This window comes from Abramis brama (assembly GCF_963993115.1).
Source record: "Abramis brama genome assembly, chromosome: 8".
Taxonomy (NCBI): Eukaryota; Metazoa; Chordata; class Actinopteri; order Cypriniformes; family Leuciscidae; genus Abramis; species Abramis brama.
The window spans coordinates 36468509-36494784 of NC_139970.1; the positions used below are offsets into that span (position 1 = coordinate 36468509).

At 38.2% G+C, this 26276-nt stretch overlaps 1 protein-coding gene across 2 annotated transcripts; it reads right to left on the reverse strand.

Annotated features, from left to right (window-relative positions):
• Positions 1 to 367: 367 nt before the first annotated feature.
• Positions 368 to 23783, reverse strand: nab1b (NGFI-A binding protein 1b (EGR1 binding protein 1)). Of its 2 annotated transcripts, XM_084122716.1 has the most exons (8): positions 23522 to 23783; positions 18629 to 19434; positions 18217 to 18350; positions 16518 to 16569; positions 12093 to 12212; positions 10146 to 10314; positions 4467 to 4607; positions 368 to 3462 (listed from the first exon to the last, which is right to left on the reverse strand). In XM_084122716.1, the coding sequence occupies exons 2-8, from the start codon at positions 19430 to 19432 to the stop codon at positions 3383 to 3385; spliced, it is 1500 nt and encodes a 499-aa protein (XP_083978842.1). In that variant the 5' UTR covers positions 19433 to 19434; positions 23522 to 23783; the 3' UTR covers positions 368 to 3382. The 2 variants fall into 2 exon arrangements, with proteins under 2 accessions (XP_083978842.1, XP_083978843.1); XM_084122717.1 differs by lacking the exon at positions 12093 to 12212 and having other exon boundaries at positions 3246 to 3462; positions 23522 to 23655.
• Positions 23784 to 26276: the final 2493 nt, after the last annotated feature.

The following is a 26276-nucleotide window of genomic DNA, read 5'->3' on the forward strand; positions in this document are numbered from 1 at the left end:
GTTCAAAGCACAAGGGTATTCAGACCACCGGTCCACAGCTGTAGTCAGAGACGTACAATGAATCAGACTGAAACTGAGGTTTTCTAGCTATGGTAATTTACAAATTTTTATAAAAAATAAAAAAAAACATTGTCCAGTAGCATCTGTTCAATGAGTCACAGGTCTCAGTTAATATTAATGAAAACATTCAAATGCAAGAGATAATGAATCGATTAATAAATTCACAAATGAATAATTCTATCTGATTTTAAGGATATTTTGTGTTAACTGTATGTTAATCCACTTGATGTGCAGAATAAAATCTGGGTCCTGAAACAAAGCATGAGAAACACTTCAAATGGATGGGAGAATGAAAAGTACTTCACAATCAGATGTCAAAAAAATAGAGTTTAATGTTCATGTGCTGTATAACAAATTAAATATATTAGTGTTTACAAAACAATATGTGCAGGACTACCGTATGCATATCCTAAAGTACTCTCTACTCAAAAGTGATGAGAACAAGTTCTACTGACAACACAGTTTCATCCCACAGTCCAAGATGCATAAGTCTATTATACAAAGCAAGTACAAAGATTAGAGAAAGACTGATCATTTCTGTGAGTGGTTAAAGACGGTAACAAGCAAGGAACAAAGGTAGGCGTCTAGATATGTCTTGCTATATAGGTCATTGGTAACGATGTAATCAGTGAGGTCCAATCAGATTTTTTCCAAAGCAAATTTTGTTCCAGTGCTCTTAGAAAGCTTGATATTGCCAAGGCTTTAAGTCTCAGATTTTCATACAACTTCCCAAATCTCATTTTCCATTCCACCTAAAACGAACACCCAAAATAAACTACCACGCGCGAAGAATTGTAACGTGGAATGCTTTTAAACTAAGGCAAAATGAGGATAAATATTCTCCTAACCCACCGACTTTCAAAAATAGGTTTAAAATGGCACTTAAATTAAGATTTTGCATACTCGAGATCTCTTTAGTCTCTGAAAGTAATCCTAAAAAAATAAAAGCACACACAATATTTCCACACATTCCCTCAAAATACTGAAGTGTATGATCAGGACGTTAAAAATCGGTCTCTTTGCACCGATATAGAGGTATTTGTCATCGACACAAATACAGATTATATAACAGCTTGACCGGTACATTACAGACATGTAATTGCGGAAAACCTGATTATCTTGTGCCTACTTCACCTCACGTGATACTCTAGAACTACATAAAGAGTGCGACTCGAAGCCGAACCGATGATTTCACAGGTACAAGTCCTACAAAAACGCGCATCACCATTGAGAAACACGAGAAATGTTGAGCGGTAGGATGCAAATTCGAGAATCAAACACTAGTGCATATCAGTTTCACATACATTTGCACATTAGCTGAATCTAAGACTATGTCTACACTACGAAACAGAGTAGAAATACTATACAGTGAATGTCCTCTGAGGTTGGGACACCTAGACACGTTCACTGAGTTAAGTGACAACAGCTATCCGGTATTGCTCTACGACTAAATATTCAGAAATACAAATACATTACGTGATTATGATAAAGACTGGAATGGTGCAGCAAAGACGCCCTGTTTTCAAGTTCCAGTCAGTTGTGAATGTTTTTAAACTATTTACATGACTATTTCGCTAACGTTCAAGAGGGGAGACATGCTTGTCTATTTTAGCATTTTGTTGGCGTGTATAGAGTACGATGAAATATATTAATTGTGCTTAGTTTCGGAATAAACAGCCATTACTATTCGTTCAAGAAAGACAAACGACTGGCTCCGAGATTTCAGTGTTTAAATAGCAATGTGTACCGCAGTTTTCCTGTGTGTTACGCTAGTAAATTCAACCATAGCACCATAGTAGAGACTTTTAAATTCAGATTCGCTAGCATTGTCAACTTCCTTAAAGACCCCATGAGATTAAAATTAGAGTATTCATATATGTCTTAGCTCTGAGGTCATCTATATGCTAGTGTACTGCTAAACGCTGACAAAATTCAATTTTACGCATTAAAAAAGGCGCTTCGTCTTTCTCTTCTGGGATAAACAACCAAAAACACTGATTAGGGCTGCACGATATTGAAAAAAACCCCTGTGATATATATTGTGATTTGATTTTCGCCTTGAATAGCTATATTTGGAAAGAATTAATTCTAGAATGTTTGGGTTGATTTAGTTTGAGTGTGAAACTGTAGAAAATTAAGATAATTTAAAAAAGTTGGGAATTTTGCAAACTATCTTTTTAGGGTTGAGCAATTTGGGGAAAACTTGAAAAATGTGGATGTTCTTTACAAGAATCAACTCTCTTTCACATTCCTACTGTTCAAATACAATAATAAAATATGATTTTTTTGATTATTATTAAATAAAAATATTAAAATAAGAAATGTTGCAATAATTACACTGTAAAATAAAAATAAGAGCATTAAATAAATGAAAATTTACAACTGTAAAAATACAGTACTAATATTTACATCTTAATTTCTTAGACAATCAAGCTTTTATTTTGGCAGTTTGCTGGCAAATTAATATGTGCACAGTCGGTTTTAGAGTAAAACAAGGCCCTTTTCATTTACACTGCTGAAACTCATGAGCTGCACACGTCTAAATGAAAATCGCAGCCTGCATGATTTGACTATTGTGTTGTCATATTATAATATTATAATTTCGATATATGCAGCCCTAATATCGACGAGTCAGAGTTTTCTCCAATCAAATGCTCTCTAGAATGATATCATAACTCCTGCTAATAATACCACCTGTTGTCGACTAGCAATAGCAACTAACAAATCACGGTTCATATTTAAAAAAGGAACGAACCTTTTGATGTGTCCTACCAACTTCCTGTTATAATAGGAAATAGTCAATACAGGAAATGAAAGCGACTGCATGGGGTCTTTAAAGAGAAACGCAATCCAGGAGGCTCACTTAAATAGGCGACAACAACAGCTGCGTACTGACAACTTTAAAAACACTGCGTCCCTCTGTTTCAGTGAAATTATACATGCAATCATATATACATACAACACATACTGTATTTAAATAACATTTAACCGTTTTCAAACAGACATTTTCCATGTATGTACAAATAACGGACTTCGTGGTCCACACCGATAGGATAGCATGAAGAGATAAAAACAGGTGATTAGAGCTAGTGAGAATTGAACGAGTACAGTCAGTGACAGCACAAACAGTGTGAATCTACTCAAGAGAATGGAAATAAGGACTCTAGGTGCTTTGGCAAAAACAAAAATGGCGAGAAACTAAAATAAAATCTATTTTGAGGCAACGTCGGTTGTTAAGGCTCTACTGTAGTTGTGCTTGTTTAGTATTCACTGACAGACGACGTGTATTGTTGTAGGTTTGAAACGAAAGCATTCAGGGCTGCTATCTGGAATCCTCCGGCTCTGATTTGATGGTCTTCTTCTCAGAAAGGTTGAGGGCACGTGAAGATGCGTCTCCGTTTTCTGGAAAAATGAAGAGAAATGTTCTGGATTACTAAAACCCTTTATGCAATTAGTGATGGATAAAGCGTCTGCTAAATGAATGAATTAATGCATATATTAGCAATGACAAATATAATACGGATCATTCCTGTTATCATATGAGATGATATTGGATACAATTACACCATTTTAAAGACTGAAGTTAAATAATATTAACAATTTGGTTTGATATGTTTGCTATGTCCCCATGTGCTTCTAAAATGGAAAAACAACTGATTAAAAATAAAATAACAAATAATTATGATAATGATAATAATTCATATTTTCTATTTTTTACCATGTCCCCAAGTGCTTCTAGAATTGGAAAAAATGTCAATTTATTAAAAAGTGCTTCTAAAATGTAAAAAATGTATTATGAAAATAAAATAATATAATATAATATATTACAGGTGTTTCTTCTTTTTTACTTTTTCGAATCAAAATGTTTAAAACGAATGAATATCAAAAATTAACTCAGTTTCTCCTTGAGTACTTTTGAGCTTTTTTCTATCTTATGGTCAATTTAGTTCATTTTCTTGTCACCTTGAAAATATTCGAATTATAATGAATCAGATCAGAGCATTCTTGATCAGAGCATTTTTCTGAAAGTCTGGTGACCCTGTTATAGAAATTCTTCCTTATATTATAACACTAGCATATTCATATTTTAAAAGTTACAGAGTTCAAAAGGTACTGCAGGAATGACCCAGGTATGAAAAACAAATGTATCCAAGTCAGCCATGGAGCGCTAATGTCATGAGTGTGTAAGATAATGTGCATTTACCAAAAAAGCGTTTACTGGAAGTCACAGAGTGTGTGTGGGTCTGTTTCAGACCCTAGTGTGCCGTTTTGATGCATATGATGCTGACTTGAAATTCCTTAGGTGTCTTAGCCTTTATATAGCCTACAGTCGCATGCTTATGATGCCTCAAAATTGCCCATGTAAGCAGCTCACTAGGTCTCTTCTCTTTCCATTCAACACACACCTGTGGCTGCTGACATCTTGCTCTCTGCATTAGCGTGATGATGCCTCTTCAACTCATTCGCCAGCTGCTTTCCAAGAGGAGTGTCTCCATCTGATGCGCTCGGCCTCAGGTTGGTCACCCTTAGATTCAACGGTCTCTCTCCTGCAGAGAAACAATAAAACAAACCATTCATTTTAACTCATGTTCACATCTCTTTTCACATCGCAACTGTATTCATGATCGGCGTTTAACAAAACGCAAGACTGCATCATTATGTCCATTACCAAGTCCAAGCTAATGCTAGGAGACAAGCATTCCGCCTACCAGAAACACTCAGCACAATACTCTCTCTCACGCCTGCAACTGAGCTTCATTTGATACAAATGCACCTTTTCTTCGACTACAGCCTGCCAACGCACACGCCGTAATAGCCCGAGGACAGCGAATGCGGCTTGAAGCACATTGATAGCGAGTTGCATTCAGTGTGTACACCTCTGTGCTTACTGCCTCCTTCAACACAGCACATTAACCTCCCCTGTCCCTGGCTGGCTGATCTCATTTGTGTCTATTGACAGGATCAGAGCAGCATCATGACTAATATCTGTCGTTTTTAACTTAAAGCTGCTGGTAATTAAAGGGCATTGTGTTAATTTGAACATTGAGGGGACACGTCTCTTCCACCCACTCCTCATAATACCTCATTTTAAACCATAGAAGATAACGACCACTGTGGATAACAGGGTTGGACAAAACTCAGAAAGAATTTGAATTGGCCTCGTCCCACAGGAAATTGCATTGGAATTTGAATTTGATTGACAGGATGAGAAATGCAAATTAAAGAAACTGAACAGGTGATAATAAATGGTGTTCTTCCACCCTGGTCCACAAAGTCCGTCTGTCTGTATGCCCATTTATCTATCTTCCATCCATTCATCCATCTATCTTCTATCCAACCATCAATATATCTTCCATCCATCCATCAATATATCTTCCATCCATCCATCCTTCATCCATCCATCTATCTTCCATCCAACCATCAATATATCTTCCATCCATCCATCCATTCTTCATCCATCCAACCATCAATATATCTTCCATCCATCCATTCTTCATCCATCCATCCATCCATCCATCCAACTTTCTTTCATCCATCATTCAGATAGATAGATGGATAGACAGACAGACAGATTTGGGGTCAGTAAGATTTTTTTTTTTTTTCAGAACGGATGGATTAAATTTGTAATGTTACAAAAAATATATATACATTTCAAATAATTGCTGCTCTTTCAAACTTTCTATTTATCAAAGAATTGTGAAGCAAATGTACCTAAAATATAGCAGCACCACATTTCTCAACATTTTCAACATTGAACATTAAGAACTGTTACTTGTGCACCAAATCATAGTACAAAAACATAGTACAAAAATTATGAATTGTAGTGATATATTAGTGCTGGTAAATCGATTAATCGCATATATATATATATATATATATATATATATATATATATATATATATATATATATATATATATATGTGTGTGTGTGTGTGTGTGTGTGTGTGTGTGTGTGTGTGTGTGTGTGTGTGTGTGTGTGTGTGTACACACATATACATGCCTATATATATATATTCAATCAATTCAAGATCAAGAATGAAAATTCCTGCTAAGGCTTGAGATGGCATTACAATTGATATGTTTGTAAACCCAACAGCACTGATTCATTTCATTAAAGCCCTACCTGGGGGAGAGTCAAGGCTAAGGAAAGACATATTTAGGTCTCATCTAATTCTCACTTTCTGCCACTGCTTCTACCTCTTTCTCTCTCACTCATTCTTTCTCCGCAGATCCCATACGCCCACTCTGGAGTTCTGAGAGCGCATGGGATATTAGAAAGCTGAGAGGGATCATGTACTCAGAGAGTTCATGAAGGAGTTATTCTCAGATTTGTGGAGGGAGAGAGCTCTGTTGTGCTCAGCGCAACGTAAACAACAAATAATAATTATCCTAAATAATGAGAAGAGTGTCATATTAATGCAAAGGAGAAATAAGCATTTTTTTCCAAGGAGTCTATAATAGCTAAAGAAAGCCATCCATTAGCATCCCCATTCTTCTCAATGGTAGATGCCTGGCTGGTGCATAAATTATGAAAGTATGCGACCTGTGTAGTATCTGAAAAAAACAACAACAACAACAAAAAAAAAACAATTAAAGCTCATTTATTGGCAGATATCTGGTAAATAAAAATGTTTGCCCCCTCAGATTTTTGAGCCAAATGGATCTGAATGATTTTTTTTTGTTAATTTTTGATAATTAACCCTTTAAAGCGTACGATCACACCGGTGAGATTACAATGTTCAGTGCATCATGTTATCAACTGCTAAATTCAAATCTGCGTTCGCACTAGGGCTGGGTATCGAGTTAGCAAATTTCGATACCCAAGGAGTTAATCTCGTCAACGTCAGTGAGCCAATAAGCATGCAGCATGATTGGCTGAGACATCAAGGAAAAACACTAGTTTACGCTGGTTACGCCCAGAGACGTGAGTCACACGTGAGGCTTTAGTGTGTAAGCGTCCCAACCTCCATAGATGTAAAAGATGTGGAAAAGATCAAAAGTGTGGCTACATTTCACCCGGCTCGATGCCAACAGCGTGCAAAGCAATATTTGCTACAAGATAACTGCTGCCAAGACCAGCAACACGACAAACCCGATGAAGCACTTGACAGTGCACAGAATAAACTTTAGACTGCAAGAAGAACTAGAGCGTGTCACAAATGAACCGAAAATCAGCGTATAGCCTAATAGCCTCACAGACATGAGAAATAGGCCTATAGAAAGCTTGAAATGTCTACTTTTAATCGAACCATTATATAATCCAAATGAAAGGTGCATTTCTCTCTATAGGAGCGCGCACGTTAAGGCTGCACGATTAATTGCAATTTACATGAAATCGCACTTAAACCGATTTGGCGTATCGCGATTATGAAATTCCAAAGGCTGCGATTATTTTTTTATGCGCAGCTTGTCATTGATGTACGGCTCTGTAAACGCTGCTCCATCTGAAATCACTGAGTTTGAGTCACTTATAACGTGCATTTGAAAAAGCAACACGCATCAAACATCTTTCCAAACATGAGAAGCATTTATGAACCTATTGTCCAACAAAAGGCAACATTTAATAACATGCTTTTACTCCAAACTCACTTCATAACGACAGTTGAGCATCCTTCTGTGAGATAATGTGGCTTCTTACACAGAACAAGGCAGTTGTGTGTTTATTAGTCATGTTTAATCAATCAAAGCGTTTCAATCTTCTGTTTATTCAGCTACAGTGATGATGCCCATGGGATTTCCTGGAATGATGTGTGTTATCGTACGTAAAAAATGTCAACAAAGTTGTTGTTTTTTAAGGTAATATCAAGTAATGTAATCTTGTTAAACCATATTTCATAAAATTGGTATCGGAAAAAGTATCATTCAGGAAGCGGTATTGATGTTAAGGTATCGGTAACTGTATCGACATCGTCATTTTTTGAACGATAACCAGCCCTAGTTCACACTTTGGTTGTGCCCAATGTCCCAATGTCATATATCACAACTGTTTAGCGTTTTAAACCATATAATGCTTATTTTTTTTATTCTGACATTTAAATACAGATACAAGCAAAAACATTTATAGTTTGTAAAATATCCTTTGATGTCTATTGTCTATGGAAGCGGCAATCCTTTCAAATATAATTTGACATGTTTTATCCAATAACCTAGTCAACACATTGTGTAGGTAAACTGTAAAGTTTACTCTAATCTTAGAATATTGTAGGTAAAAAAATCAAAAGTGCCCTAAAGTTGTCATCTTTTTTAGATATTATGTGAATTTTGTCACAAGTTTGTCACACGGCCTGGGCAATTTGCGCAGAACCATTGAGTATTCACGGGCTGGTGGATGGGGGAATCAGTCCAAAATTGTACAAAAAATAAATTTTTAGCCTTCTGTTAAATTGACTAACACCAATCAACCGAACTCTGAACTTCAAAGAACAGCTTCTGATTCACAAAAAGTGCTGTGGAACGCCAAGATAAGGTGCAGATAGACTTGCGATGTTAGTGCTTAAATGATTTAAAATCTTTTGTTTTTATAAGCTACACAATACATGGAAGACTGAATAGATGCAGGACTTATAGGTCTAATAGGCTATTCTTAATATTCTGGAGTAAATGTGTTAATAATGTAATAATTAATAATAAGTATCTGATATGATGACATTACAGTAATTACAGTAAAATAGAGTGCATGATGCTCCTGATATTTAATATACCTAAAACATACAAAAATAAATGTATGCATATGTATGTGCATAAAATATGTGCATAAGTTTCTGTACGTCTTATTTGCTATTATTAAATTAAATTATAAAGCAGGGTGGCCAATACATATGAGTATCACCGTTAAAAATCCATGGTGTTGGTCGCGTACTGCTTTGCAATGCAAAAGCTCTTGTAAACAAGCAAACATTTGTAACTGTGCTGTGATGCAGATAATAAGTGCTCAGATTCTGTATATGTGCAGTAATTATCATCATGAACCAACACGAGGGTCAAACTGAACTCCAGAACGGGTGGCATTCTAAGGCACAAGATTAGCAGCAGAACGCAGAGCTGTGTTCATATTTCCACCCAGCATCCCCCTCCCCTCTCTGACACCCACCACCCCGCCTCCGCCTGCAGCTGCCAGATGAGCCCCAGAAATGAGAGTGCCAACAAGAAACGAGAAAAAAAGAGAGTCTGGAACAGGTGATGCAAGCTACTGAATTATATGAGAAACAACAACTGAAACGCCTCACCGGTTTTCGATACTGTCAAATGTGTACAAAAATAACCCGGATGGTCAATCAAGAGTAAAAGACAGTTTGTCTTCTTTTCTGATAACAATAATAATAATGATAATAATAATAATAGCTGTTTTTTGTGAAAATAAATTCCTTGACTTCTACATTCTCTTCTTCAACCAGTTCTCAACTGGTTTCGATTTAGGATTCAGACACTAAGGAGTTTTCAAACTTTTTGATGCAAAGGACCTCCAAATATGATACAATATAATATGAAATAAGGGTGTATTTTCATACAAGACCCTGTAAAAAAAAAAAAGGAAATTGAAAAGACAAGTAGTATCATTGTACTAAAAAGGATTTACTAAAATAATTATTATATAAATATTATTTTATAATAATATAATATTTGTATACTATATAGATATTATTATAATTATTATTATAAATACATTTGTTATAACATTACATTTTAGTTGACAGCACATCTGAAATTAACACTTTACAGTTAACAATTTTTTTCTACACTAATTTATGCATTTCTATTAAAATCTAGTGTTACTGATGCCAAGACATCTGACCAGTCTCTAGAAAAGAGAATGAAGAAGTAATACTATCAAATTTGGTGAATATGTTAAACATATTAACTTTGACAGCCCTAAAAATATTTAATTTTTTTTAATTTTCGAACCCCCTAGTTCGACCCCAGTTTAAAAGCATCTGAATTTGCTGACAAGAAAAAAAAAAAAAAAAAAACTTAGTTCTAAAAGGCCTGTCCTTGCAATAAATGGGCAGCAAGTTACTTTGGATAAAAAGCATCCACTATGTGACAAATAACCCATCATCTCTTATTTTATAAAGCACAAACTCACCCTGCTGGTCAGCGTTTTTGTCAGCTGAGAGGCCATTGCTGTTCTGCCTGTCTGAGCTGTGTTTGTAGGGCCCTGGTGGAACCCTCCACTCCAGAGCCTGCAGTCTGTCCTGCGCCGCGGCATCATGCAGTATCTCCATCTGCTTGGCCAACAGACGCTCCAGCTGAACCTATAATATGCACAGACAGCAGGGAGTCAGACAGGCGGATGTGTATAGCATCGTACGTCCAGTGTGACACAAATGATTTCCAATATTCGTCATTCACAAACAAACCACAACTGTAGTGATACAAAACAAAACTAACCATAAACAAACTACAGTCCAAATACCCAATGATTATTTGAATGCTCCTCAATCATATTTGCACATGAAACAGGGTTTAATTACCATAAATATTTCGTTGTGATTATATTAATGTTTCAGCTCTCTGATTATTATTAAAAGCTTGATTCATTCCAATAGCACCCCTCCTACATGCGCAATAGCATGCTACCTAAAGAGGCAAGCAAAACGAACTTTTACTGCTTGTTTTTCTTTTACACAGGAAGATGCTATTCAGTTACAAATAACACGTTTCCACTTCAAAACAATGCAGACAATGCATTGTCAATCTATCTATTGAAAAACAGAACAATTAAAGAGAAAAGACGGCACAAATTATGTTTTAAATGCTCAGAGGTTGCTCAGAAGATATAATAGAGAGATGCATCAACTTTGTCCCAGATGCAAAAGACAATGTGAACAATTCTAGCTAAGTAACCATCATTGTATGCAAAAGTGTGTAAAAATGTAATAAATAATGCACTCAAAGTATGCAGTGCATTCTTAGCATTAAAACTAAGGGTGCTATAGTAGATATTAGTATAAACTCTCCTTTTAAAATCATTATTCTCTCTAAGGTCAAGACTGTCATGGTACAGCAAAAGTGTGAAGTCATAAATATCTTTGCAGACTGAAATAAAATGTTTTTGGCCTTATAGTGTAGAGCTATACAATTAATAATAGACAGGAAAGCCCACATGATTTTATCTTCCAATAATATTGGACATTTTAAGTAAATATTGAAATCTCCGACAGTTGACGCTTGACGGTAGCCATTGACTTCCATAGTAGGAAAAAAATACTGGAAGTCAGTGGCTACCGTCAACTGTCTGGTTATCAACTACTTTAAAATATCTTCTTTTGTGTTCAACAGAACAAAGTAGCTCATACAGGTTTGGAACAACATGAGGGTAAGTGATTTTTGGGTGAACTATCCCTTTAAGAAAAATCTGATAAGCTTAAGCTGATAAACTGAAAAGTCTCCATTTGTTCTCCATTTTAATTATATAACTATAGTAATATAGTTACTTAAGTAACACACATACATACATATACACATATATGTGTGTGTGTGTGTGTGTGTGTGTGTGTGTGTGTGTGTGTGTGTGTGTGTGTGTGTGTGTGTGTGTGTGTGTGTGTGTGTGTATACATAATTTATTTTTATTACAAAAGAAATACCAGAGGTTACAAATTTGCTTTTTTAGAAGAGCCTTCAAATATCATGTTGAACAATAAGGGGACTTGGTGTGAAAAGGTTGAGAACTTCTGGTCTATGAGAACAACTGAGATAATTTTTCTTCCCTATAGAACATCAATCAGCAAAAAGCACTGAGAGTAACAGTACTTGCTAACAGAAGTATTTTTCATCAGTTAGAACATCCCATACACTTCCTTAAAAATATCCAACCAATGATAGTTCATATATTAGACCAGTTGACCAAAAGTAGGTCATGGTCAGGAGGACCAGGGAAGCTCTTGCAGCTATTGACCTGAAAACCTGCATGATAGGATACCAGAGCGAGACGTGTGGTGGTAGACAGACATGAAGACGGAGTCAGTGAGGCGCCTGAGAGCATTCCTCTCCCACACAAAAATAAATACACTGTCATAATGCAGTCAGTCACCTGGATATTCCGCCCAACCGTCTCCTCTCCTTTAGATCTGGCGTGGGCTAGCTGCTCCTTAAGGCTCTCCTGGCGCATGTGAATAGCCTGCAGCGCCTCCTGGAGGTCAAAACAGCCCTCCTGCAGATCGATACACATTCGATTGATATTTCCTTTTGATCAAAGTTTCAGAGTCAGTCAACTTAAAAATGAAGCGCATCATTTCTGCGAAATAATGATTTTTAAACCGGTTTCCATTCCATCCGCGCCCTGTTTTGGTAGGACACACCAACAGTCTTGCCAAAACATATGCCACTGGATGAGCCCAGTGTTGCTTAAAGGGATAGTTCACCTAAAAATTAAAATGGTGTCATTAATTACTCACCCTCATGTCATTCCAAACCCGTAAGACTTTCGTTCATCTTCGGAACACAAATGAAGATATTTTTGATGAAATCTGAGAGATTTCTGTACTCTTCATTGACAGCTACGCAACTACCACTTTGACGCTTCTTAAAGGAGAACTCCGGTCATTTTTTTGTAAATTTGGAGTGCTGTCAGTACAGAGAACAACGACAAAAATCGGTGTTGCCTACACCGTGTTATCCTCTTTTTAAAATTTGCACCCTGTTGACTTAAATGGGGCAAGTTTTAAACCTGCTTTTAGCCTCTTAACAGCCTTGATGTGTCATTACAAGTGCACAGCCAATGTGAGTGATTCCTTCAGAGTGAACACGGGTGAATCTGACTGCAGTAGATGTGAAAGATATGAATAAAAATTAAGTTAATTCAGCCAGCTTACATACCTGTATTTATTTCCTGTTTTCGGTCGAAGTCCATAGTAATCGATTGTCGAGTTCACGCGCGTGATCATAGGTAACCAACTAACTGCGTGAACTCGACAATCGACTACTGTGGACTTCGACCGAAAACAGGATGTAAATACAGGTATGTGCGCTGGCTGAATTATTATCATTTTTATTTATATCTTTCACATCTACTGCAGTCAGATTCACCATGTTCACTCTGAAGGAATCACTCACATGACCTGTGCACTTGTAATGACACATCAAGGCTGTTAAGAGGCTAAAAGCAGGTTTAAAACTTGCCCCATTTAAGTCAACAGGGTGCAAATTTTAAAAAGAGGATAATACTGTGTAGGCAACACCGATTTTTGTCGTTGTTCTCTGTATTGACAGCACTCCAAATTTACAAAAAAATTTGCTCAAATGTTAAAATTGACATCCTTCTCCTTTAAAACTAATCCTTATGAATTGAGCGGTTTAGTCCAAATTTTCTGAAGAGACACGATCGCTTTATATGATGAACAGACTTTTTGATCAGGGAGCAAACAGGAGCTCAACTGAACCTGCCTGACACACGAGAACAAACCTCATTGGTTCTTGCGGAAGCTCAAACGTGCTGCATAACACGAGAATGAACCTCATTGGTTCTCACACATCAAGAAAACATGCTTGAGCTTCTGTTTACCACAACTGATGTGTGAGTTGATCAACGTTTATATGTGAATAAAAGCCCAAATTTAGTCTGTTCATCATATAAAGCGATTGTGTCTCTTCAGAAAATTTGGACTAAACCGCTCAATTCATATGGATTATTTTTACGATCTCTTTATGAACTTTTTGAAGCGTCAAAGTGGTAGTTGCGTAACGGTCTATGGATGGACAGAAGGCTCTCAGATTTCATCAAAAAGAGCTTCATTTGTGTTCCGAAGATGAACGAAAGTCTTAAGGGTTTGGAACGACATGTGGGTGAGTAATTAATGACAGAATTTAAATTTTTGGGTTAACTATCCCTTTAATATGGCTCATAAACAGAATACTGTTATGATAGTGCCACAAAGACTTTTTTGAAGAATCAACTTAATTACTCAGTTGTGTCTGCATGATAATTGTTAAGATGAAGTATTTTAACACCAAAAAATTGACACATCAACTTTAAAGACAATATGTGTCATAGCTGAATTTGACCAGCCCCAGTAAGTCCACTACAAGAGCAATGGTCAAGACCATTTATAGCAATATGAATCAACCTCTTATTGGAGGTCAATGAGGTTAGAGTGACATTTGAAGAATACCTGAACAATTCGAGGACAAGATGTTAATCTCAACCACTTCAGAGCGTAGCTACAAATTTTTCACTAACCCAAAGTGAAAAAGAGATTAATTCCTCTGAAGCGAAAAGGTCAAATACTTAATAAAATGTCATCCCACTTAAATATCCCCTCAGGATGAGTTTCAACCCAACAGGCGGATGAAAAAAAAGAAGAACATTTTGTCCAACGGACTGCTCCGTCTAAATTATTACACGAAGGATGAGCTCGAAACTTCAAATGTTTACATGGGTTCCCATGGCTGCAAACTACCACGGACATTCCAGTCTTTTCACTACTAGTTGGGTGTTTGAGGCAAAGAGGTATCTGATAATAACAGCTCTGACGCAAATTTGCCAACACTCACGCAGCAATAATGAAGTCACCGAGCCACTCCTGTGAGTTAAGGCTTTTCTCTTGACACGGAGGTTGGTCTTCTAGAGCGTACAGACAAAGGTGCATGCATACGCCTGCATGTATATGCATGTGTCTTCAGACTCGGCCCCTTTTCACTTTGTGGTATCTGCGCAAATGCATGGGCGTGGGTGATTCCAAGTGCACCCACGTAATGATGTCACATCTACCTCAAGAATACGGGTGGGTGCACAACTGATCTCATTTGGACCTTGTCTGGGTGCATGTGGGCGGGCGGCTTAATCTCAATGGTGTGGATGGGAGTGTAATGTGGGCAGAGTTGAGGCCAGACAAGGACAGCGAGAGGGGGAGGGGAAGTTTATGTTGTTTTTATTTCTGCAGTTCAGACACAACACTAATAACTGTAAAACACTATGAAATAGTTAAACGTGGAAAATCCATTCTAGAGTTGAGTACAAATTAACTGCAACAAACAATGCAAAAACAACAAAGTAATTTACTGTAAGACACTACTAACTTAACTACAATTGGAGTAGCTTGACCAAACGGTATGTTGATAAAAAAGGTGACTCTCTCTTAAATGTAAAAAAAAACAAAAATTCACTGATTCATTCGAGCATGTGTTCTAGAGATCACGTTGCGTTTGTGGGCGGTATGTGTGACCAATCTGCAGCTCTAAAAATTCCAATAATTATTCCATAAAGGTCAATAATATGGTTATCAGAAATGTACCAACGAGAATTATTACAATTTTAATTAGCATGAAATCTAATCTACATTTACACCCAAACAGTATTCATTTACAATACATGGATCAAAACCCAAACTCCAAAGTGTAGCAATAACCTGCTTAAGTCATCTGGATTCGCTGAAGAGAAAGTGCAGATTGGGTGCCTGTCATTGCTTGTTGAACTTGCAGATGTCTTTTTCCAAACAATGGGTGAGTAATTCACTCCACTTTTGTATGTAGCTTTGCATAAAAATTTGTGATGAGTTCAGTGTATGCGCATGCTGTACACTAGTAAATACAGCCACCAAAATAAATATGCATTGAAACTGTAACTTGCTAAAAAAAATAAAAATAAGTAGCTTCCCCAATGCTGCTGTTCATTCACATAACTAGTGTGGGAACATGACGTAAATGTGAGGTAAAATGTGATTATTAAGTGAGTAACAATGCAAATTAGGGGGAAAAGGAAGTCACTTGGTAATTTGCCACTGTCTGATACTGATAAAGGCCTCATTTCTCCTTAGAGGTAGAGTGGGTAGAAACCACTGATTTTCCGAAGTGGTCGCATGTCTTTGCCCGTATGCAGAGTGAAACTAGGGCAGAGGTGAAGTGGGCAAACACCTGCTCTTCTTGAGACACCAGCCCAGCCCATAAGCATTGATGTGGGATGTTAGAAGTTTCCAGAAGATCTAACGACTGGACAGTGATCAAATGTGTCACTAGAGAGCCATGAATGGACAGCTGCCATAAAGCACAAAGGCCTCTTCACCAGACCACATCAATAAGATCACTATATATGTGCAGCTAAGTATAGGGCAGACTGATCAACGGATATGTAGGTTATGGAAAAATAATGACCAGGGGATGGCTAAATATGGACTTAAGGTGTGATCGAGGGAGTGGGTTTGCACACATTAGTCCTTTGTAACTTCTTCAGGCTAAACTTTGACCTTTCCCCTACACCATGACATGCAATCCTGATGGAGTTACCCCGCATGCTCCTGCAAAGCCCTCCCACACAGTTCAGTATGCTGACAGGCAGCTATGCAAACAAAAAGCCACTGGACCCACCCAGTGTCAATCCTGCCTCCTACAACAGTTTCCTCGCATATTGGTGTTAGCGCAGCAGCGCACATTAATAACAAAATGACTTGAGAAATTGCGTTGGAAGCTTCAGACAGATTACTTGGAGTTCAGGTTGGAGAAATCATGAAGCAATTTTACTCACCTCAGTTTTAATTCTCTTGGGCGAGGGCTCATCTCTGTCGCCGCATCGAGATCTGTAGGAAAGAAAATGAAATGTTTAGCCCTGAACAAGCAATGAAACACTTTCACAACAATGTGTCCTACATATCCTGTGTGTCCGGATAATATTATTTAAACAAAGTAAATATGAATGCAAAAACATTATATTCAATATACACTATCGTTCAATAGATTGGGGACTGTAAGCTTTTATTTGGGGGAATTATTTTTTAAAGTGACAATGAAGATATTTAAAATAAATACTGTTCTTTTGAACATTCTATACATCAAAGAATCCTAAAAAATAAACTCCTAATAATCAAAATGATTTTAAACAGCATAGCTGTTTTCAACACTGTTTATAAGAATAAATGTCTCTTGAGCTCCAGATCAGCATATTAGAATTATTTCTGAAGGATCATGTCTCTATGAGGATTTTAATTTATACAAGAAATGCCTTAAAGCAAGGATTTTCAACCTTAACAAACCCTTGACAACCAGAGTCTCAGCCCCACCTGGTACCCTTTCAACATTAACTAGCATTATTATATTAAACAATCCTTCTCAGATCATTAAAATGAAATAGAATTTCTATGTTTCTATGTTTTATTTATCTTCTGCATAGACCCCCTGAAGTAGTTTCATGGACCCCCTGGTTTAAAACCCTGGCCTTAAAGTACTAATACTTGCTTTACTAATAGTAGTTTTCACCTGCAACCTAATTTAGGAGTGCTCTTGGCAAATATCATTATGACGCAAGAAGCATTGTAAGAAAACTTGGCCTAGATAACTTTCGCAATATCCAGTCCATGACTGTGATGCAATCTTTCAAGTTTTGAATGAGTGACTGCAATTATGTAATGACAAAAGGAATTTTCCATCCACTGACACGCAAGCCTGGAAATCCAGAAAACACCTGCTTGGTCTCTTTGGATGGCAGGGTTTGAGTGTCTGATAAGGCTTGTGGTCCTTTAGATGCAAAAGGAGTGGGAGTGTTCTTATTTCTCCGTAGACCTCAGTGTAGCACTTCACACCTCAACACAAAAGCCACGGACAAAGCCGACTTTGATATCTTGGCTTGGCTCTAAGCAGACTACCAGAGAGCAGATCCTGAGCTGCTCACAATGCATTAGCATTAGCTATCTCTCTCTTGGCTTAAAGGCTAAACATCATGAATGATTACTCCAGTCACTTACGGGGTGTAAAAAATGATGCATGCAGGGAATTTTTATCCATTAAAGCAAACAAACAACTCCCCTACATTGTGCTTTTTCCATGCTAACCAGGCGGATTCTGCAGGATTTAAGAGCATTTTATGCACCGATTGTTTGGAATCTTCAAAATTTTGTGATCAAAATATGGTCAGGCAAACAGGTAGTCTCAAACTTGTGCCGTTGGTTAGGCAAACTTCTCATACAGAGAAGGTCGAACAAGCAGGTTGTCCTGTTCCAAACTTGTGATGTTGATTACCCGAACTACTCAAACAACAGAGCAATGTCTTTACAGTGCCACATAACACTTTTTAAGGAAATTAACATACAATGGTTTACTTGCATTGGTCTGTACATAATAAGCTGGGATAGGAGAAACTATTTAAAAACTGAAAGAAATTGCACACTTCAGTTTTAACCAAAGGTCCAAAAATAGTCGACCAAGGTGTTTCATGTTTGGGAAGTTCTTACTTGCTAGTTCTGTAGGTGTATTTGTAGGTGACTTCTCGGGAGACCTGACGTGCCAGTCCGAAAAGCTCATCTCTGCGAGTCAGCAATGCCACCTCCTTCATACAAAGCTGCGCCGCAGCCTCATTCACGGTCAGCTATGTAGAAACGAAAGATATTTTTTATTATTAATTAGACAATAAATAATAGATATTACAATGCACTAAGAATTAAACCAGTCCCACAAGCAAGCAACAGACCAACATGATATTTCTGTTGTAGCTAATTAATTAAGGAAACACACCAGCATCCCAAAAACTGTTATTTAGCAGGGACACAACATCATTTCTTACTAAAAGTACAGCCATGCTTTGAAGTGCATGATTTATTTAAACCCCAAAAGAACCAAAATAGGCGAGAGCCCCGTATAACGCACCTCATGCAGAGTCAGATGCTTCCCATCCTTCCTTTTTGAGTCGAATCTGCCATATATGGCACTATACTTGCGGATTTCCTCTTCCCTGTGAGGATCCTCGTCGCTCATATCGAAGATGTGGCTGATCATTTTGGCAAGCTTCTTATTTCCCTTCAACTGTTCTTTAACCTCTATGGCGTCACTCTTGGGCAAAGTCTGAGAGATTCTTTCCACGCACTCCGCCACGGACTGAATGGCAGCCGCGTCGAGCGCCTCTAGGCCATCCCGAGGGGAAGACGGAGAGCCCAGTTCTGCCGGGGAAAGGCTGTGCTCACTCTCTGTGCCATGACTGGCCCAAAAACGTGGCTCGCTGCCACTCTGGAGGGGTGAAACTGTGGCCGAAGAGTTCCCGTTGCCTGATTCTCCTTTTCCGGGATCTACACAAGCGGCTGCCAAACACTTGGGCACTTTGACTTGGGTGTCTCCACGGGCACCGCTACCAGGCAACAATGTGGGTGACCCTTCGGGCAGCTTGTAGACAGGAATGCTGCAGACGGGCAGGGACGTGAGGGGCTGATTGAACAGGGCAGGGTTTGTGACCCAATCGCGCAGAGATTTCTGTAGGCGTCTGACGTGCAGTGGCTTGCTGGCCATGCCCACGAGCGCCATGATCTCGAGAAACTCGTCCTCGCCGGCCTCGCAGAGCTGCTGAACATCGTCGCCACCTTGCTGGATGAAGGCATCGTAGTAGCACAGCAGGTTGGCCCTCTGAAGAATGCGGTAGAGCTGCAACTCCCCAAGGGTTCTGGGTAAAGTCGCTGCCATACCTGAACAAAGGAAGGAACAAAATAAGCAATTACAGGAAACAAAGCAAAACCGCTCGAAGGAGAGGACACTGGCTGCCACAGCAGGGGGAGGAAGAGAAATGTGTGGCTGGATCCAAGAGTGGCGACTATAAGAGAGCGCCTGTCAGGCTCCTGGGCTGCTGGGAGAGTCACATACCACACTCCACCTCTGCAACACGCGTAGGTGGACTCACTCAGCACAGGCCTCATTTGTTTCTGCCGGGATCTTGCTTCTACAGCTGCCACTGTCAGGATCTGGATCCGCAGCAGCAACGATAAAAGCGAGATTGGCTGCAAGCAAGGGAGGTGGGGTAATGGAGTCGTGTGGGAGTGGGACGGTAGGTGTGCGTGCTAAGAAGATAGCTTTCTGCATTTCACTTTAATTCTGCATTTCACTTTAATTCACCCACTTCTTCCTCAAAAGTATCCAGGGATTATGAATGTACGACACACACACACACACACACACAAACACACACTGCTCTCTGCAAACTTTGTCAGAGACTGTAATGCATACTAATGTGGTAACGGAGTTCAGTTGCTTATGTTTCTGTTGAGATAGATATGTTTTAGAAACGATATCCAAACCATGACAATGGGAAAACTCTGAGATTGGGGGACATCAGAATTGAATCAGAATAAACAACACATTCCCTAATTAAAGTTAATATGTATATGCATATAATTACCACCACACTCACAGAACCCTGTGGAGAACCTCAAGGAAACTGTGGAACTTCCAAATGGATCCCATAAGTTCCTACAAGAACTCTAGAGACAGTCGACGGTTTCTCGAGTAACCCCATAACAAGGGAATGGCATTGACACACTTACATTTTATAATGAATTTCCTTAAGTACACAATAGGAATGAGGCATATTCAAAATGATGCTTAGAGGTTCTCCAGAGAGTTCCTCCATGGTGGCAGTCTGAGGACTTCCAAAAAGGCTATCACGCCTTTTCAGTTTTACAGAAGTGAATCATATTTTGAGAATAAGAATTTAGGTTATGCATTTGTGAATATATTAAATTCTGTCCCCTAGAGATATCTCAAGAAACATCAATGAGTTTTTGCAGAAAATCACCAACTACTGTTCATCAATGGAATGTGTTTTTAGTAATTAATCTGTCCTGTTATTGTTCATTTAAAAATTAACTTGCACTGACATACACATCTGCATTTGCATTTTCCCAAAAGTAATTTGGGAAGTATAGAGACATACAATTTTTAGACAGACAATGCTTTTGAAAACACAATAAAACCTGCATAGCATACCCATGACAGCAAATATACATGACCAAAAGTTGCAAAACTTGCACTGTCTTTTATGGCATCTCTATGCTATACTTGTATACTTTAAGTTGAAAATTTAATACAATAAAATAAAAATGAATGTAAAAAATGAATAAAACTAGTAACCGCTTTTAAAGATCAATAACAATGCCAATGTTTGGCCTCAATTATCATTCTTTCAGTGGTGGTAAAAGATGACAGATGCTGCTAAATCATCGTGACTGTTAGTGTACTAGAGGTGAGTAAGAAAAGTATCACAGCGAGGCTGATTGTGGGTACTGATGAGTGAGTGTATGGAGTCTAATGAGGACGCCCCACTGCACAGCAGAGTGATCCGCCACTCTAATGGATGACTGAGGCCTAGACCCAAGTGAAGGGTGCCTTGTTGAAACCAATTCAGTATCAGCATGGATGGCACTTAGGCAGCAATTTATCCAAAGCTCCCTCTCCCCGCAGCATGCTGGGTTCCTAATGCTGGAGATCTAAGGCCAGGGCTTCACGCAACACGCTGAGAGCACTCACAGCACATACTCATGTTGCCCAACAGCGGCCTCTTATCAATCTAAATGAATAATGGATTCACATCGAGACCTGTCCTAAATAGTTGCATGAAGCTTTTGAAAAGAAGCTTCTCTGGAAAGGTGACCTATCTGTCCTATGCATCAGACTGAATGTTTGTGGAACAGCTGCTCTCCATATGAAAGCTATAAAGGCTTGTTTTAGTGAAAGGAGCATAAGGCATTACTAGAGGAACACAATCGATTCACTTAAGTGGAGGAACAACAACAAGAAAAGGAAACATTTGTGTGTACATAATCAACTGGGTATCTTCTAAAGGGATGGTTCACCCAAAATGTTTAATTCTGTCATGATTTACAACCTTAATGTCACTGCAGACCTGGCTGCTTTTGACCATATAATGAAACTGAATAGTGGGAAGGGGCTGTCGAGCTCCAGAAATGAAAAAAAAGCAACTCAAATTTTGGTCTGCTCCTCACACAAAGCCTTTAAACAACTTTGGAATAGTGTATTGGTCAGACTCTTGTCACCATTCACTTGATGGAAAGCAGCAGCAACATTCTGCTACACTTCTCGTTTTATGTTCCATGAAAGAGAAAATATCATGCTTAGAGTGAAAGGAGGATGAGCATTTCCATTTTTCGAGTCAGCTATTTCGTTAATAAAAAGGGGCATGTAGTTAGTTAATTACAAATATCAGAAGATGTAAAATAACATGCCACATTATATCTTTACAATATACCTCACAGATACAGATGTCTTCATCACCTTTCAACTGCAACTCAAGTTTAGCTTAAACCTTGATGCTCTTTACTTTTCAAAGCCCTTCAAAAGATGGATGCAAAGACACTAATTTAGATGGCAGTGCCTTTTACCCAAATTCGATACATCTAAGGGTTTTTTTAAGATAACGGTGGAAATTATTGGTGAGGAAAGTACAGAAGGAAACAGGCATGACACCACTCACAAGTTTACCACTTTGCATTTAATACTAGCATCCAAGTTGTTTTTTGGGGGGCCCAGTGTGTACAATGAAGTGGTAAACAATGAGTCATAAATTCACAGGACAGAAAACAATTCAAAACAAAAATTCCCATTACCTCATTTCAATTATTACTCAAATAATTAACTAAACATGAGACATCAACTATTACTAATGTTTATGGGAAAAATAATAAACCATTTCTGGCAGAAACAGCATTATATTATTATTAGGGGCCAAGCATCAAATGTAGTTTTATTATAGGCACTTATTGTACTGATATTATTCTTCTTCCATCACAGACTATGGAAGCCTATTGTTAAATTTGAGCTATAGAAATAGAGTAAACAAGCCGTTTCGAGATGGAGCGATCTTATAACTATTAATAATAATAATATTGCTTCAAGTCAGAATTAGAATATTTGGAGTTAAAAGATTGTCATAATCATGCATTTTGAATTGAATTTTGAATCTGTAATTTTAAATTTAATTGGAAAATGATTGATTTGCCATGGTCAACCAAACTGTTTGTCAGCCATTTAAAATTTCATGGAAAACATTTATTTATTTATTTTTTTATTCTGCCAATACCATTTTTCAAATTCATGTCAGATCATCTTCATAACATGCTGGCAAAATAATTTGTGTGCATTAACAAATGTGGTGAGTGCCAAATAAGAATTAGGCTTTATCTTGGCAACGGTTTGGCATACTGACACAAAATATTATATGTATCGTTGGCATAACACCTTGAAAATACCCAATCAATTATGTGACAGTGCTATAGCAGTATAAACAAACATTTATGCTGTTGGTGTGCTTGGCCTTGTAATATCTGCATGCAACTATATTAAGTACTATTATCCTACATAATATTTTATTTATATTTGCATATCTAGCTCTATCTATCAATATCTATAAATACAAATTATTTATAATAATATAACATTATATCCTATAGTATAGCTAACTCTTGAAATTTCTCTGAGCGAAAAAAAAACACATCAGCCTATGAAATTCACACATTTAAAAGCTATTCCACATTGGGAAAACTACCCTTGGAAGTGAAGAATCGCTAAGGATGCTGTACACACACAGCTGCCGACGACCAGACGCCCACGGGGGCGCGTTCACACACGGTACCGAGAGCTGTCCGGTCTGCACGGCGCGCACATGGATCACAAAAACACGCAGGAAAGTTGCACACAATGCATGAATTCAGCGCTCAATACATTTACAAGCGACATTGAACAATAGCACTGGCATAAACGTACCTTTTAGTTTTCTTTCTTTGTCTTTTTTTCCACCAAAACTCTTCCAAAAGCCCCGTCTGGTTGTATGATTATTAAAGTTCTGAATGATGACGGTCCGTTGAGTTACGCGACGCTTCACCTGACGTCCAGTTACGTGCCGCGCGCGCGTTCGGCGGATCAGCGACGCGTCCTTCGGCTCTCTGTTATTGAATTAACTCTCACACACTCTGTAGTTTGAACTACGGAGGGACTCTCAAACTAGTTGGTTTCCGCTCTCTCCCCTACTGCCAGAATTGGGATATTCCGCGCTTGCTACATTGCTCTCTCACTCCCACGCGCCTGCGTGACGCAGATCCTGGCGTGGGCGGTAGTGGCGCGTGGGAGGCTGCTGCATGGAATACCAAACCTCATATCAGCCGCATGCACCGCCTCACATATATATATACATGGACATTTATCATGTTTGTTGACCTTACTGAAAATACGCCAGCATAGGCTACAGCATAACGGTTCGGTGGCCGCCTGTACGCCCACACCGGAGCTATTCTTGCCCCCTCCTCCTCCAGTGCAAATTCACCTGCTGCCTACAGCCTGTCACATACTGAGTCCTTGTGCATTCCAGTGGGCCTCGTTTCACATCTTATTAGCTCTACCTGTTCCATTTATAGAGTTCTGCGCTGATGGCCAACTACAAGATCTGCAGGCAGTTTCATAAACAACATAATTACTTATTACTTTTAAAAATACACGTTCTAAAGATGAGTTAATTAGCTAGTGGAGGTCTGGGTTCTCGGATTGCAATTAAAGAAAACACACACACAAAACCTGCACACCAAAACTAGGAAAACAGATTTGGATTTCAAGTTTAGGAGTTAGGTTTTAAGTTTTTTTTTTTTTTTTTGACTCATAAAAATTAGCTAAAGATACAGATAACTATCAAAAACAGATTATTAAACTAAAAACATGCACACTAAATAATAATACATACGTGATAATATAATATGTGTTTGCATTATTTATACTGATTGGATTTTGCTTGGTGTATGACGTTTAACCAAAAGAGAAAGCTTTAAGGCATTTATGGCATGTGGTATTTATCATAATCATAGTAAATGCAAACACATGAACGAATCATTCTTTTGAGTTTGATATGATCTTTACAAATGAATTGGACTGAATCAGTACAGGCAGTTCTCAAACTGATTTGTTCATAGAAAACTGCCAAAGTAGAGGTGCTACATCTGAAATCGCATACTATAGTGAAAAAAATATAAAAAATATTTTTTTTATATTAAAAAAATCTTAATATAACAGCTTCGAAATCATTTCGATGTTAAACGAATTTGTAGTCGGGCCCCATAGCAAAGCGGGGTGGGGGGGTGTTCGCCACTGGCAAAACCAGCAATGAAAAAAAAAAGTTTGAGAGGTGGCGCCCTGACAAATCTCGCGAGAATCACAACTTGCTTTACGGCATGACGTCACATACATCATCAACATATGAAGCAGCCTCTATGGAAGACACTAGCACACCTTTTAGACGTGAATCATGCATAGGCGTCGATTTCGGTGGGGACGGTGGGTACGCGTACCCACCAGATTTCGTCATGAGTCATTTTGTACCCACCACTTTTTTGGTATTAAGTGTTACATATTATTACTCAAGTACATATTATTATACATATGTACACTTAAAACTGTCAAAAAATCTAACCAGAAATTTGGTGATCACTGATCGTTGTTTAGGTAGCCTACATTAAACAGTTCAGTGGTTGGAGCAATATGAGAGAGAAAATTTGGTGATCGTTGTTTAGGTACATTAAACCACGTAAAGCTTTTTCACGTTAAGGACTTATATAAAGCCCATGAGAACCGTGGGGAGTCAACCCACAGCCGCTCCGCTGCCCTGCTAAAAATGTGAAGCAGAAACGCTTAATGTCAGATAACGTCCATAATAATTTGACTTTTGGTTTGATTTTTTGACCGTGTTCAGTGGTTATGAGGAGCAATATGAGAAAGAAATTTGGTAATCATTGTTTAGGTACATTAAACCACGTCATGTCATATTGTCAACATGGTACTTATGAAGCAGAATAGTGGGTCATATGTCTAATGCTTTTTGAAAACTTAAGGCTTTCTTCTTCATAAAACGAGTCACATTTTTGTATACATTTTTATTTATTTACATTAGTAAGCTACAGGACATCGTCTTTCAAAACATGACCTGCGCGAAAGAGAAAAAAAATGAATGCATCATTGTACCCAGCACTTCTAAAAATGCACTTACGAATGCGTCTCTGTCCCCAGCACATTTCAACCCAAACTGACGCCCATGGAATCATGGCAGAGTCGACGAAGAAAACAAAGAAAGCGCAGAAGAGTGCAGAGACGGCTCTGCGTGAATGGTATTTATGACAGTAACGTTAAATACAAGTACTCCACACCGACTCTAGGGGTCGCTGTTTGAGAAAAACGGAAACTGCATAGTGTGCCTTTAAAGAGTAGACAAAAAGTACCAGGATGACCTACTTCTTCTGGCGAGATTCAGAAGTGTGCATACGATGGACACTTTACTATCCCATGAGGCTACTGGAGAGGATTTATGAATGGCACTGAATGGACGTAACAAACTGACGCTGGTAGGTCACATGATAATGATAACATGGCGACTGTAGTAGGCCTACGTCCAGATTACATTCATACTAGACACACTCATTCTATATAGAACATAATTTTTTAGTCGTGAAATAATTATTTGTTTGAAATAAGTACCTAGTCA